This window comes from Hyalella azteca, unplaced genomic scaffold, assembly GCF_000764305.2.
Source record: "Hyalella azteca isolate HAZT.00-mixed unplaced genomic scaffold, Hazt_2.0.2 contig17057, whole genome shotgun sequence".
NCBI lineage: Eukaryota > Metazoa > Arthropoda > Malacostraca > Amphipoda > Hyalellidae > Hyalella > Hyalella azteca.
This window is the reverse complement of record NW_025946858.1, coordinates 58,154-75,147: the sequence shown is the minus strand read 5'-3', so window position 1 is coordinate 75,147 and position 16,994 is coordinate 58,154. Positions and strand designations below refer to the sequence as shown.

Sequence of the window (16,994 nt, the reverse complement as noted above, 5' to 3'; positions counted from 1 at the left end):
GAGCCGTCTTGAATTTCTAGTGCTGAAACTGTTGAAACCGTAAAAAAATATATGGGTTTACTAAATGGTGATCTGTTTGTGAAATACACATTTGTGTTTAACCTTTCTCTTTTAAAATTACAGCATATTAAATATCAAGAGAGACATTTGTTTTTATTCGTGTCTGTCGTGGGGGGGGGTGCTTGGGATTCACTGGGCAGCCAAATTAAGGGGCGAAAGGCTGAAAAAGTTTGGGAGCCACTGGTGTAATCTATTGTTGATTATTTTGTCTAAAAGCTTCACGTTTATGTCTGGAAATGAAATCTGACTGTATTTATGGACTTGGTGCTGTGAAGTATTGAGTTTAAGGAGAAAAATTGTTTTAGTGAGTCAGGGAAGTAATTAGACCCCTAGGTTAATTCTTTCATGATTCAGGGTCGTTCGAAATTGTCAAAAATACGAAAAATAGCACATATATGGAAAATTTCCTATAAATCTAGCTATGATTTTTAGTGGTCACAGTGGGCAAAAATCATCATAAAAACGTTTAAAGAATATGAGGGCAGAGTATAAGTCGATATTTTAAAATTTTGCTCNAAAAATCATAATAAAAACGTTTAAAGAATATGAGGGTAGAGTATAAGTCGATATTTTAAAATTTTGCCCAAAATAATAATTTTAGTTATTTGTGAGTCGCAAGAGGTAAAAAAGATCATTATATCATCTCTAGTATACATGTTCCGATTTATAGTTCTGTATTATCACCTTCATGTGTTTTTACTATTAATATAGTCATAATTGTACATTTTCTTTTCTTATTTGATTTCTGAGTAAGTTTGACTTTATTTTAAACAAAAAATATTGATAAAAAATAAACTATTGAAACCAATTTCCTTACACGCTCATATTTCAAGTTCTACCAACGACTCTATTTTCAAATCACATAGATAATCCACAACAGTGACCTGAATATGGAGATTTTACGCCGAGTGATCGGGGACATTTTCACCACCCCCCTCTTAAGGTTCCTAATTCCGCTAGTTTTTATATTTGAACCTGAAATTTAGGCGCAGTTTTTTTTAAATATGAACCAACTTACGTGTCTAATTTCATCAATATTTTTTATGATCAGGTGGGGCTGATTTTCAAAATTTCAAAAACTTTTGAAAGGAATGACCATAAAAACTATATAAGTTTATATTTATATCAATTCAACTTTATTTATTACTCAAAATTAATAATATAGAGTTTTTTAGATTGATACTAAAGTTTTTATTTTCGATTAGGATTAGCATCTCTAGCTGCTCACCTTAAGCCTGTAGGTTTATAGATTTGAACTTGTCACTGGTATCATTAGTTCCTGAGGATTTTGTATTATCAATAATATTATTCACCATTGTTGTGTTTACACGATAATATGTGTGGCAAATCTGATTAATAAGCAATAAATTATTTCTCTATGAATAGTAATATCGTAGAAATTCGAACTGAACGCTTACTAGTGTTGGAAGTAAGGAGTTAGGCAATTCAATGGCATGAAAGATTTTATCTGACTATATGGTGCCTAGCAACAACAATGAAAGCACTCGTGAAGCTTTACTCACTCCATTCGGAACATAGCGACGTGCAGTCTAAGTTGGAGCAGCGGTCGAAAGCCTCGTAGAAGGGCGCGTCCTCAGAGGAAATGAGGTTGCCTGACATCCACGTGTCCCAGTAACTCACGAGCTGGCAGCCTTGCGAACATGAACATGATAGGAAAACGCGTTAAATATTTGGATTCTGGAACACGGTTTTTCTGTCCTGCCAACAATTATCATTTTTAAATTGATTTGGTTTCTTTATTCAATCCAAAATATGAGAAAACAATCCTCATTCCTTGCAAATTTAGTTTTGAGACGATAAGCGGCGCCAGGCTTCGAACACAATAGCCCACGAACTTTGACAAATATGTTAAGAATTACATCCAAACTTAACGATGAACGCTGCTCAATGCTTAATTTCCTCATGATAAGGCAATTTTTGTGTAGTTGGCTTTTCTCGCCGTCATTTAACTGAAGGAGAAAATTGCAATTACCACAAGTCTTATATGCTGGAAATTCCTCACTAATCTACAATCCGTCCATTGTTTGTCGTCGAATCATATCGTATCTAAGTGCTGTAGAAAAGGCCTGGTGTGGCTTGCCGCCATCTCCGCATACTGAAACGCAAGTTAATAAATCCAATAAACTGCTTGGGTTGATCAGACGCTCCAACGAGTACCTAGATGTAGAAATGATGAAGCTGTTGTTCACCTCTGTCGTGCGCCCGAACTTAGAGTTTGGAAACGTTGTGCGGTCACCGAGACTTGAAAAGGGCAAAAATTCAGTTGAGAGTTTCCATAGACGTGCAACAAGGATAATTCAGGGCTTGAAGGGCAAGTCTATAGCTTCTGGAGAGAGATTGAAGATTATGAAGCTTCCCAGTCTCTGTTATCGCCGCCTGCGCTGTGACCTCATTGAAATATACAAGTATACTCATGGTTTGTACAAGGTCCCAGAAGGGTTAATTGAATTTGAAACAAGAACCAACATCAGAGGCCACAGCTATAAACTAAAAAACTTCGGTGCAACTCATCCATGCGACAACACTTCTCGCTTCGAGTCACCGACATGTGGAACAGCCTCCCTGAAGGTGTTGTTGACACTCCGAGTATGAAAGCGTTCAAGAACGGGGCGCATGCCGGAGACCAGCTTTGCCAAACTTCTCACTTAGTTCATATTCCTTTACATAGGTAAGAACGCTAGAGTGCATAACGGCCTATGAAGGCAAGTGCTCAAAGCCATAGCGCCGGATGTCCACAGCCACAAAATAAGCTTGCCAACGGTAAACATGGCCATACTGCATCTGGCCAAACTTCCTCTGGCCTAACCTCTTCAGGCCTAACCTAAACAAGCTGCAACCTTTCTCCACCCAAAACAAACCTGAGCGGACCTAACCTAACCTCATTGGCTGCAAAAAGTTAGAGAGGCGGTCCAAGTGTGTTGGTAGAGCCAGTCATTGGCTGCAAGAAGGTTGTGAGCCGGGACAGCGTGAATAGGTTAGGCCGGAGTAGGTACAGCCGGACGGGGAACTGCCTGCTTATGAGCGAGCATGCTTAAGCATTGGCTGAAGACCTACGACACTATTATCTTTCGGCAGTGTGTCGCTTGTCTGGATTATGGAGTTCAAGCGTAGTCTGCGGCTTCTATTCTGAGGCTGAGTAAAGTTGAAGCATCGTGAAGCTAGGCGTTGGCTCCAGGGCCGATTTACGAGTAAAATTTGTGCCTGCGGCTGCGACCCCTCATGAACGGACTAGACAAGCCCATGCAAGAGCATTTGTTCAGTCTAGAAATGCTTCGTATCTTACGAAACAACTGAAATCTAGAAATGATTTTAAACCTACCGTCCGTTGAAAATATTTAATCAAAAGGCCAGTCTTTTAGATCTGCGAACTATTCAAGAAAAGTAGAAGGATCGGATACAAGCCTATCCATGCCTATTCTTCAATGCCGAAGATACTATACTATACTATCTCTTATACTTTTCGTGACTTATTCACAGGAGATCTAAAAACGGGTTATTTGACCAGATCATTTCAAAACTGATCTTCTATCAGGTTCGTATGGTGCCTGGCATTTCAACTTTCAAGTCGGAACATTTATTTCTCCATTGCTTTATCTAGTCTGTTCTTGAACGCGTTCATACTCGGAGCGTCAACGATGCCATCAGGTAGGCTGTTCCACATGTCGGTAACTCATAGCGAGAAGAAGTGTTATGTCGCGTGGATGAGTTGCAACGCAGTTTTTTAGTTTTTATTCGGGTCCCCTGGTGTTGGTTCTTTTTTTCAAATTTTAGTAATCCTTCTGGGAACTTGTATAAACCATGATTATACTTGTACACTTCGATTAGGTCGCCATGCAGACCTCGATAACATAGAATTGGAAGCATCATAATCTCTAATATTTCTTCACAAGACTTGTCTTTTAAGTCTGGAACAATCTTTAATTATTGCACGTAATTGAACTCTAAATTTTTGTCCTTCTCAAGTTTCGATGACCAAACAGCGTTTCCAAACCCTACTTTCGGAATTCGAAATAGTCACTATCGTTGCCAAGATGTCTTCTTATACTATAATTTTGCTGTTCATTTAATTTTCTTGCCGAGATGAAGTACAATAAATACGCTATTCAGCATTAAAACGCACCCTCCACGTATCAGCCCAGTAAACTAAACTATCAAGATCATTTTGGAATCGCACTTTGTTAAACGCATCTTTAACTGAATTAACTGTTAAGGATGCGTGTGATTAACTTCTTAACTGTATCGGTATTGTGTGGTGGTTGGCGCACTATAACCAACCATGAAGCAGAGCAGTAATCTTACCAACCAGCGATGTAGCAAGCGGTGTAAAGGTAAGTAGAGCACGGCAGAATTCTGAAGGCTCCGCATTTGCTTCGGAGATTTTTAGAGCCTCTGATGTAGTGGTTGGCATTGATTTATTCAACTATTTAGTTTCTTTCCAATACGTGTGGATCTAGAGCCGTGATGAGGTGGAATACTAATTCAGTGTTGGAATACGAATGAGGTGGAATACTAAATCAGTGGTGGAATACGAATCAGGTGGAATAATAATTCAGTGTAAATTCTAGGATATATCTTCTTTTCAGATTCATTCAACATTTTTACATAAACTTGTAAAATGCTGTGAAAGTAAAAAAATACTAACCACACTATTTTCCAATCCAATACATGTGAATGATATAGGATGGTCACACATTACAAAAAATCTTAACGAAAATTTCGTGATTCCCATTCATATTTTTGCGGCCATTTGGCCATTTGGCCAAAAGTCATGCTTATTTCACACATCGCTGCAATTGAACGAACTCACTTTTGCCTTGATCGCGCTGGGCAAGCAAATCTGTAGCACCGGTGCAGACGTAGCCAGGCAGCGAGAAGTTGAGGGCCCACTCAGGGTGGTACGGTAGAATGGCTGGGATCGAGTAGCGCACGCAAACTTTGGCGGCCGGACAAGGGCTGCCGGCACACGGATCCATCTGCAATGAATGATTAGGTATTAAACATTGTTCAAAATATCTTATAAGTCTGTTTTTGTCAGTGATGATATCAGGTGAGATATTATCGATACATTTAATTAATTAATTTAGATTTTTAATTTGATTTAAATTTTTAATTTAATTTAAATTCTTAGTTAATTTGCGATTTAAGCATACAAGTGATATCAATTCATTAATAGCTATCTACTAAGCGCCGCGCTTGTGTTGCATGAGGCATGGCCCCTGTCAATCGCTAGCTCGTCAATCGGTCAAGAAGCGCATGCAGAGGCTGCAAAGCGCCTCTGCATGTGCTTTGAGGCACTTGATTCTCGTGTATTGCCCCTAGTGTGAACGGGCCTTAAGACGTGTGTCCTTTATTGACGTTGGGAGAATGTAGTGGTATTTGATGGATAATTTGTGGGTTGTCTTCAGCCCAATAATGAAAATTTTGCTTATTTACAGTCCCATAGAGGTGAAAATGCGCCTCATCACTGCTGAAGAACGCTGATTCGGGAGCAATCTGTTCAAGCATGTTCTCACACAGATTTCGGCGGCTGGCTAAGTCTGCTTCGTTCAATTGTTGGACCATCATCATTTTGTAGGGATGGAAATGCAAATCCTACAGAATCCTCCTCAAACTGCGTGAGGAGATGCCCAAAGCAACGGCATGCCTTCGTGCAGAACGTCTTGGCGAGTGGATGACTGCTGCTCTCACCCTCTCGAGATTACCTGTTCTGATGAACCTGCGTCGGCCATAGGCACACCAAATGTTGACTAACACCACTCTCGTTTGGAGTCACTCTCTAGTAGAGCGCCTAATTGATCTTTATTGAGAACATGAATGCCTATGGAGTGTTCGGTCAATGGAGTACAAAAGTCGAAATACAAATGATGTAAGTTATTTTTACATGACGTGTTTAGTTTATGTGATTTTAGCAACTCCTGACAATTTATGCATTACCGTTTAGCGATTTTAAAGGATGATGTAATATCGGTACGAATATTGGAGCTTTTTATTTAAGAATGGGCTATATTTTTTATAAACTGTATCTTTTTTAATGTGCTACTTCTCTAATTATGATGCCAATGCTAAGTTCTCGTTTACAACTGGCATAGTGCGAAGAATGACGGACCGCAGCACACCCGAAAACAATGGCCCACAGCTCAAATTCGGTGTCATCCATCCTCATTGACGTCTAGGAGGCAACTAGTGTTCAAAGCGCGCGGTCTCCAACTACCGAGTACAAAAGTAATGTGAACGGTTGTGCGCGGTGAGGCACTGCAGCAAACGACTCAAAGCGCATGTCGTTGCCACTAGTGTAAACGGGCCTTAAAAGTGTGCTACCAGTTACCTCCAACAGCCTAACCCAGGACCGAATTGTGTTTGCATGAGGAAGAGCATCATTGCATGGAATATTGAACCGCCGCCGAAAAGCTCCTTGCGTTGCAATCAAGGATTGATTGTTCTCGAAATATGCGCGCACAGCAAAGACACGATATTCTCCTAACCACACTATGTTGGCTACTGAAATGGGAATTGGGAATACCGGATGGGCTGCAAAAAATCACCCGCACGCCCATCCCCTTCCTTCCCTGCGAGCACTGACTGCTCTAAACTGCTCAATTGGTTCTGCCCCACCCTGTAGTGTGAGAATACTTGTATTGTAATCACCGTTTTCCAAACCATCCGACAGCACACTCAAACGATTTAAAAAATTAAGATATTTTATTTCTTTATTGTTTTAAATTAAATAGATGCATTATCACATAAAAGTATCTAAAAAACTACTGTCGAATGGTTATTGGAACGTATTAGTTGGGAAAAATGACTAGTGCTTCTCGTCTTATTTGTGTCTTGTGGATTTTTTTTTACATTTCACGATTGATGGCACAATCCTGAGAGTAGATAGTGAATTGAACTATGCCCAGTAAGTTATCTACCAAAAAAGAAAATAAAAAATAAATCAATAAATAAAAGCCCAACGCAATGAAACTTCGAAAAGGCATCAGCAAGTCAACCAAAAACTGAATCTATATCCTAATCAAATATCTTGACCTTTGATTGGTCAAAATTAGAGGCTTAAATTACTTTACTAATGATAATATGGATTCTTTAAATTGGTAATGGAGATCAAACCAAACTAACAGTAAAAATCCATTGGAAGGACTACAAAACACCTTCTTGATTCAACGATGCTCAAGGTCTCCTTCCCGCACTTTAAATACATTTCCTGAGAAAAAGGGGCGCACCCGTTGCGGAAGTGAAGACAAAACTTGGCGGCAATGATAGGTTTTAGCTGAACTGAAGGGAAGACGAGGACACCCTGTGTTCCAGTTAGGACTTAGCTTTAGCCAGCAGTCATGAGCGGAACAATGGGATCCACTGGGCTAGTATTGGCCTAGATATGTTCAGATTAAATTGCGATGAATAACTCGAACAGCCTTAACTAGCTGCCACCGCGGGAACGGTGACTTTCATTCATGAGCCAAATGGGACCCAGCCTCCGATTACAGCTGGTCTTCTGTTGTTGTAAGTCCGGTTGGAAATACGTGCATTTCGGAGTCAATGAAGGTGTTTTGTGCTAAGATCGCTAGCCACTTCATTGCCTGTTATTACAATAGTAGTAAATTCACCTTCCAGTCATAAATTACCTCAAGTCAAACGTGGCCAAACAGTGCAATAAACTTATTTAATGTATGCTGGTTGTTCATGTCCTGCCAGAAATTCAATTAATTTTAGACAAGGTAGACCAGATAATTTATGTACCAATATAGCCGACTGGGTTTTACGGGTGACGGCGAATCCGTAATGCCACAGATTTCAGCGCCTTGGAGAAATTATGCCAGAGTTATAATAAGGTTAACTGATCTTTTATAGACATATCGATGTATTTATTTGGACAAATATCTAAATAGAGCATCAGAGTGTTGATTCTCACCAAAACATTGAGGTCAGGCTGTTGAGTGATGACGTATGAGACCCAAACTGGCGAGTTGACGACGGTCGACACGGTGTCTCTGAGCTGGCACGAAACTCCTGCACACAAGCGGTCAGGGAATACTTTAGCCATGGCTTAGCCATGCTCTAATGATACTTTAACCATGCTTAAATGATACTTTAGCCATGTTTTAATGATGCTAAAGCCATGCCTAAAGGCCCGTTTCCACTATGAGACTCTGCGAGACTGACGATTGAAAAAACTGGCTTTTTCAGTCCGGACTGAGGCAGTCCGGACCATCGAGACTGGAGTGACGGGAAGTCAAGCGCTGTTCAATCTTTTACTGGACTTGCGTGACGAGCAATCGCCAGTGTCGCTGTGACTTTCGTTCAAGGAGGGTGTGTGCTTTGCGGGCGCTCCAATAAACGCACCATTGCCTGTCTCTTTGCTTAACTGACCATGTCGCACAACGGAGACTGGAGCAAAGATGTCACTGAAAGGCTTATCGATTTATATAGAGAGGCACTTTGCTTCTGGCAAGTAAAAAGCTCTTTTTACAGGGACAGAATCTTGAGAATTAGAGAACACAAGTAAAGAAATGAAGAAATTATATCCATCCACGAACATCAAAAAATGGAAATAATACTTCTTAACTTCTCATTGACTGATTTTATCTGTTTATTGACATATATTCACTCGTCCGTCAATTAAAAAATCTTAATTATCTTATTGTACTTACAGTGTATGTATACTCAGTAAATAGTAAATAAATACATTAACCAATAATAGTAGTAGCATTTGTGAAGCACGCTATGATACCTATCTAAATCTATAGACCAAAAACCAGACATGGTTAAACATTGTGACGTATTTATTACATTTAATTTTCTGGACACATTAAAGGTATAATAAGATAATGCTGTTTCTTAATCCCTTGGTGAATGCATGTTATTACACGGATAAACTATGTTAATGAGAAGTTTGAAACCATTCTTGCGTTTCATAACTGCTATTAGGTAAATAGATCTTTGTTTGCTCCTGCGCATAGTGACAACAGCTAGTAAAAGCAAGAGCGGCAGCATAATCAATCTTCAAATGCCAAAGAGTGCGGTAGCCCAGACGGTCAGTCTCAGTCCCAGCACACGCACGTATAGTGGAAACGCGCACGCCAGATTTCAAGTCCAGCCATGTTGCTTATTGGTCTCAGGCCAATCTCAATCCTTCAGAATCTGTCCCGTAGTGGAAACGGGCCTTAAGATTGCCAATGATGTGGAGGGGTCGTGTAGTACGTCTAGGGGTTTCAGCAGTATACGTCGTGATACATCTGCCACCTCAAACTAATTGTGTCAAAGAACTCATTCTGTATGAATAAATCGGATGTTAGATTTCATATCTCTAAAATATTGTTTCTGACATACGCTAACTTGAGCTGTGTGTTATTATACATATTAGTTAGATGTCCGTTTCTTTTATTTTAGGTCTCTCTCCTGTTATTGATCTGAATACAGTTTAGGTTCCCAAGTCTTCACTATTTTATAACACAAATCATCAGCAAGCCATCAGCATCGTTTCTTTGACCGACTGAAAATTCGCGGGTTTAACCCGGAATGTTACCCGCATACATCGAGCTTTGAATATCCAACATTTTAATCAGTGGAGATACCACAAGAAGATGGGACATATTCAGGGGATGGCAACCCCCAGGCAATTCTTGAATTGAATAATGTAATAACAGCAGCAAAATGAGTGATCCATGGGAAGGTTGTTGAGGTTTATCGAAAACTTCGCCCTCCGGATACAAATATGGTTGTTTTATTGCCAATAGCCGTTCTTACTGATCAATGATACGTTAATAATCATTCGGCCTGGTAAATATTTACTGTAATAACGATCATTGCACTTGTATTACTTCATGTTCAGAACAATCATAGAAAAGTATATAGAAATAGTGCAGTTTAATACAATGTGTATTTGACCACTCATGATCAAGTTCTCGTTTGCCCTCGTACACTCTATCAATCATGAACTTTCATTAAAGTACTGAAGTTTCTGGACGTTCAATTTTAAACCCCAGATTTTAACGAAAGTAAAATCAATGTCAATGAAATATTCTATTGGGAAGTCTAAGGTGGCCATGCATGCGAGGCAGGCGACGCTCGTCATGTTCAATCATATACATACGTCTGTTGGTCACAATATTTCTGCTCTCACAAAATTGAATGGATCTGCGTATTTTCCTAATGAATCATTTCCTGCGTATTTTCCTAATGGTACGTTTCATGAATTTTGATAATATAAAATTTATCAATTATTTGCACTATAGTAATTGAAGTGGGATCAAGGCTACTGAAATTGTTCTTATTTAGATTAACTTAACATCAAACATCTGCGCAAATTTGATATCTAAATTGAATAGCCGTTAAAACTTGGGTGTTCATACCATGCAGGAGACCTATTTTCTTATATGCTCATTAAGGCTGAATTTTTCGGGACGACCTTTCGGCGGTCCCTAGTCTTATAGAGGCTTTTTGGCAACTTTGATGATTACGTCATTATCATTTTAAAAAATGGCCTGTCATTGTCAGTAAATTGAAAGTTGATTGAAAAAACCAGTGATTGAATTCAGGGTTAAAATTTCTCACAAAATTTGAAGAAAATAATTGTTATCATGCGCCAGTTTTTCATTGTATACGTCACCATCGTAGCTGAAGGCGACGCAGAGCTCGTAGCCACGGCACAAGTCCAGGCAGGCCAAAACGCGAGGGACCGTCTGGGTCAGTAGGACAGACCCTTTGGTGAACCTCTTTTTTCCTGCAATGGTTTTAAAGAAACAAATTAAGGCTGCACTCCTTGCCAAGCATTGAAAGACATACGTACGGGACTAGCATTCCCGCATCAAAAAATTCTGACCCCAACTACGCCGAGCCCCAGATAATATTGAGACATCCCATGTGAAACAATTAATCTACAACGTATTAAGTTGAACTTACCACAACAGTGTTTGCATCGTGGAGAAATCAACCAATTTCAATTTAGGTAAGTTCAAAATGAGATCAAATTTTATATTGATATATAGATAAGAGAATTTTACAAAATTTACTATCACAGAGATAAAATACTAGCTCATAACTACCAATATTATTACTCGAGTCCAGTGGAAAAATACTATAAAAAGTAAATCTGTCACGCAAGACCGTCATCCACGATAAGAAACATAATGCATACTCACGCTTGCTGGAAGTTCGCATATAAATCAAATAAAAATAGCAATTGTTGCTGCTGGACAATTTATTCATATGCGTGGATGCGTTGAAGCGCAAATGAGAGAAATTACTAGCAGTAGAAAACTGCTGGAATAATGCACGTTACAAATTATAGTTACATTATTAACTTGAATAAACCTTATACGAGCCCGCGTTGGACACATGAAGCCCGCTACATGGAGGCCTAACCGGCCGAATGAAGTATAAAATTAGCGTCGTGTCATTCACCAGCATAATTGTAGAAGTCGATGCATTCCCGTAATTACGATGTTATTCCGCGTAATTAAAAAAGACTTGAGACCCGAAAAGATGCATCTAAATAAAGTTCAAAGCCGTTCTTAGGCCGAAAATAAGGAAGCAATGAAATTATTGTATATCCAATATTAAAAGTGACCGTATTCTCGTATTTATAATTTTAGAAAACATATCGTGTAAAATCTAAACAACATTGCGTGATCGCAAAAAGCACGCGCTGCGTTTATGGCCACGTGTTCATTAAGCGTGTATTATATTTTAACATTAAGCTGAAAATGGCACGTATCAGAGGCTTCAAAGGTCGTATTAGCAGGCATCAAAACTTCAGCAGCTGATATGCTATATGCTTCATTATTTGCTTAACCCTGGAGGCCGGATCGATGACCTTACAGGAACTTTAGTGATAGACTCCAGTCGACTTTTAGGAGACTTGATGCAGTCGAGTTGGACGCGTTACTATTGGTTTAAAACCGAACATTGATTTGTTGCTCATTTCCCATTATGAAAAGATTTATTGTCCGATATTTTTTATAGCGGAAAATACCGCTATAAATCGGCGCGATATCAAAAAATAACATCTTCTTTTAACTATGGTTCAAAAACTATTAAAAAGCCGACACAGATCTTTGCGGCTTCTAATAGCAAAGTAAATTTAGATTTTGAGTAACATTATATCGCTATTAGCCTATTACCAGCGGCAGCAGCCAGAAATTATTTCGATACCTACCATGTGCTGGAACGAAATTTCAAGTGAGAGAGCGCAAGTAAGTCCGATGATTATCCCTAGTGTTTCGTAGTAACTTTAGAAGAAGACGGGTTAGAAAACATAGAGTGTGGAAAAAACTGGATAATTTGAGTGTTTTTCATAAGTTTGGCTGTCTTGAAGTGAAGGAAATCGTCTACCCTAGTCTAACCGCCCCACAGTCTCCATTGAATTACTCAATTGCTAATTAATGAATGCTAATTTTGCTCCCTCCTAGTTTCGTAAACTGTAACAAATAAACGGTAATTCGTCTCTGTTTGACGAGCTTACAATGGCGCAAATCATGTTAGAGATCCAGGTCGCTATGCAGCTTGCAATGTGTGTAGTCTTAATAAAAAGTTTTAATATCGTCCTTGAAAAACTTTCATTGGTAATATCGTTTAATTGCACCTAAACTCAATGTATTAGGCAATTCCAGCTGTAGAAAATATCGCGTATAATCCGTGATCAAAAAATAAACTCACATGATACGGAGTTGACCATGGAGTACTCTTCAGAAAAGTAAGACTGCTGGGGGTCGGAGGTGAATTGCTGGCATGGATCCACAGCTTCCTAATACAGGGTCCACCATATTTATGGCAACGCATGGGTTTTTGTTATTTCTCAATGACACAAACAGGTGCATTGTTTTTTATTGGATGAGCTAGTAGCCAAGAATTACCAAAACAATTCTCAGACATATTTATTCAATATGACCACCCTTATTTTTTAATGAAGGTCTCCAATCTATGCGGGGAAGCTTCACAGGAGACACGCAGCATTTCTTAAGGGATCAAGTCCCATTCTCGTGTCAATTTAGACTTCAAGCTATCCAAAGAATCATGAGGTGTTCTGCAGACCCTACTCTCTAAAATAGCCCACGCAGAAAAGTTGAGAGGATTAAAATCAGGGCTTCTTGAGGGTCATTCATTTTTGCTAATGAACGCTGAGATGTGACCCTGAATCCAGTTTTGGGTCATGTTTGAGCCATGTGATGAGGCAGAGTCTTGTTGAAAACTCCATGGTTAGCCGTTGAAGTGTTTGTCGGGCCCATGCAAGGTAAAAACACAGCTTCCAAAATGTCCGAAATGTATCGCTCACTGCTCAATTTTACTCCTGGGTGGACAAAAACGAGTGGGACCTCCCAGTGGCGGTTACCGCGGCCCAAACCATCATGGACATGGGATTTTGACGTCGTGTTGCTGTTCTGGTGGCCACAGATCCATCCCGACTCCAAACTCTGTCATTTTGACGGTTAACGCTTTGTTCAATGTCATTTTTTCTCGTCACTGAACACCAAGTTGGGCAGCATGCCATCCTCAATGATATTCAGAAAGAATGTACTGGCATCTTTCGAGCCTCATTCGTTCATGACGGTCTGTTAGTTATGCCATGTTTGCATCTTGTAAGAGGATGTCTTGAGGTCATCTTTGAGGACTCTACGCATTGATGTCTAACTGACTCCTGCTTCTGCAGCCAATTTTGCAGCTGAGCGACGAGGGTTTCTCCTCAACTTTTCCCTCGTGTTTTTGACCAATTGTTTTGTTTGGACACTTCGTTTCCTTCCTTGACCAGGTCAATTGCATGTTTCATCAGTTTCCTTGAATTTTTTTACCACCTTCCACACAGTTTTACGACGAATTTGGGGCTTTTTTGCAATGACTGTATTACTCTCGCCCTTTTCATGAAGGGATATAACTGCATTTCTATCTACTGCCATAAGTAATAGTAAATTTAGACGCCTTAGACTTCAGCAATATAAAATCGATGAATTAATAGATGATATTGAGCTTCTTTAAAAAAGAAAAGTCTCCTAGAAACCATGCTGTTATTTTATATAGCAAACATCCGTTGCCATAAATTATGGCGGACCCTGTAGAAAGACTGCAAGCTGTCGTTGTAGGCGGCTCGAGATCGAGCGAGGCTAGGGTGAAGAGTGGAGTGCCACAGGGAACGGTACTCAGCCCAATCCTCTCCCTCATTCACATCGCCGACATAGATGTGGCAGAGAACAACGCCTCTGCATCGTCATTCGCGGACGACACCAGCAGGTACCAATGACCATAACGGACAGGAGGAACTGCGAGAGGTTGCGATAAAACCTCTCTGCAATATATGACTGGGCCCTAGTGAACAGCATGCAATTCAACGGGACCTAGTTTGAGGTTTTGAGATATAGAGGTCGCGGAAGAGCTTATATGGAGCACCGCTATCTAGCACCTGACAACTCTGAAATTGAGAGAAGCGACTCGTTCGCGATCTAGTAGTGTTGATGAATAACCAGGTCAATTTTTGTTATCACATTACGGCAATAACCGCAAGAGGTAGGCGACAGATGGGGTGGATCTGGCATACGTTCAGAAAAAAAAGAAGCGGAACCGATGATCACACTCTTTAGAGCCATTTTAATACCGATTCTTGAATACTGCTGCCAGCTCTGGACCCCGTTCACACTCGGCGCATTGCGGCAACTGAAAGGTGCGAACCTTCACTTCCAGGATCAGAGGGATGGAAGAGTTGAACTACTGGGAGAGATTGAGGCGCCTGGGTCCGTACTCACAACAGAGGAGACGGGAGAGGTATGTCATTCTGTACACATGGAAGATGATAAGCGAAATGGCGCAAAACTTCGAGAGCGAGACCTTCAGGATTGAGACACATCACAACGAGAAAAGGTGGAGACTGTGCAAGATCTCCCACTACGTAACAGATCTGCAGTCAGACTTCACTCCCTGCGGGAAGTATCACTTTCCGTGGCAGGGCCGAGGCTGCTTAACGTCCTACCAAAGGATATAAGAGATGGGGAGTTCACCCTGGAGACCTTCAAAAGACGACTGGACGTGTTCTTGGGCACAATTCCAGATCGACCTCCCCTGCAACACTACCAGCGGCGAGAAGCAAGCAACAGCATCGTTCATCAGCTGCCCCAAATGAGGACGGATGAGCGATAATTCAGAGGCGGCGATCCATCGTGGCCTGGGACTGCTACGTCCGAAACAATTATCATGATATCAAGTTATCAAGTTACTCATAAGTTTCAAACTCCCAGTTGGCGTTAAATATTGAATTTTAGACACGATATGACATAGCAACTCAACATTGAAGCAACAAGCAGGCAACTCACCCAGGGACCTCGCCGAGATCGACGAGTAGTCTCCGAGGGCTGCCGAGTGGGCGAGATACAGCGCCAGGCAGAGCACGCCTGACAGCCATGGGCGAGGCTTCATTCCCGTAGCACTTATACTGCGATGACTTATAATTTTAACAGATGCTAACACTCTATAAATCTTCTCAACTAGTTAATTAAACTCTACCCAAAAAATGTTGGCAGTCAATTACCTGATGATCTGAAAGATAGCATTTACAAGTTCATCAATCGCTGCAGAAAACGTTAGTAGGGACACTATAGTCTAAAAATCGTTCCCGCCACTGACAAGCATGTTGATGGTGTCGTACGGGATTTTTTGTATTACACTTTCTTCCCCATACGCGCTAATACAACACGAGATTACACCGTCTTGAATTACCCGAAGTTACATTTATCCCAGAATATAGTTCATGCAGAAATCCGGTTAAATACTCAATTCTGTTTCTTTTACGCAATGCCGATGTCATTGTGTCTAATGGCATTGTGTCTAATAAAGGCGAAGTAGAGGAATGGATGACAGAGAACATTTTGATCAAAAGATTTGAGTTATAACGCTATACTTCGCTTCATGAGTTTGACCAATTCAGACGTAGACAGTTTACTTTGTCTTACATTGATATTGGAGTGGAGCGTTCTTTTCAACTTTTTGGATTTCGGGTTCAAAACAGTGCGGAAAAAATTTCATGTAGATACATTTTCAAATGTAAGGCTTCATATTATTATCTTCATCGCACGAGGGTCACTCCAACATGGATGTTTTTCCTAAAATTGTTACCAATGCAATGGCCATTAGACACACATGTACCTAAGCATGTGCCGTCTTAGCGCTTATTCATAATGTAGCTCCGTTAACATCTGTATTCGATAATTATTCGTGGTGTTAGTTGCCGCTGAAAGGTTTGTTCGATATATTATGCGCAATCTTCGCTCAAATACTGAATGCATTTGAATTTAAATGTCGACACATTGAACCTTTCGACGCCGAATGAAATCAGCGATTTGGTGCTTCGGACAAAAATGGGATGACGATTGCGTTCGTTGTTGAGGAAGACGAGGGAGAAATTAACAATCCAATCGTCCATGCAAGTCAAAATTCTAGTGCACGGATAGTTTCTATCAAAACATCCTCTTAAATGTTCAAGTATTATCAATTCTTTCAGAAGACTTCTCAAAACAATAAAAGTGCGAATTGGCGTTCCTGGACATTTAAGATTTTAATCGCTATCTCCGGCACCATATTGGAGGTAGCGATGGCCCGTGAGAGGTAGCAAAGGCCCTTATATCAGCCTTCGTTAGCAAGACCTTAAAATGGGTTGTAAAAATTAGTTTAATCGATTTGCAGACATCTTTCCTTAGCAATATTGGCAAATGACTGCTTTCGAATGATTATTTAAAATTGTAAGTGATACCCACTGATCTATAATGATAATGCCAGTTTAAAGGAGATTGGATGGAGCAGCACAGAAGCTTGCAATAATCAACTACTTGATGGATTACACTGCGGCGGCGTTCTGAGTGGTCGCGGGTTCTGTTATATTCGGTGGTTCTGAGGGTTCTGAGTGGTTGTGGTAGTGTGGTAGCTAATATAATATA

General features: G+C 40.3%; 1 protein-coding gene across 1 annotated transcript; it reads right to left on the bottom strand.

Moving 5' to 3' along the window:
- Positions 1 to 1,575: 1,575 nt before the first annotated feature.
- Positions 1,576 to 15,480, bottom strand: LOC125179378. The gene is made up of 5 exons (XM_047885136.1): positions 15,378 to 15,480; positions 10,691 to 10,804; positions 7,994 to 8,091; positions 4,889 to 5,054; positions 1,576 to 1,712 (listed from the first exon to the last, which is right to left on the bottom strand). Exons 1-5 carry the CDS (start codon positions 15,478 to 15,480, stop codon positions 1,576 to 1,578), a joined length of 618 nt encoding a protein of 205 aa, XP_047741092.1.
- Positions 15,481 to 16,994: the final 1,514 nt, after the last annotated feature.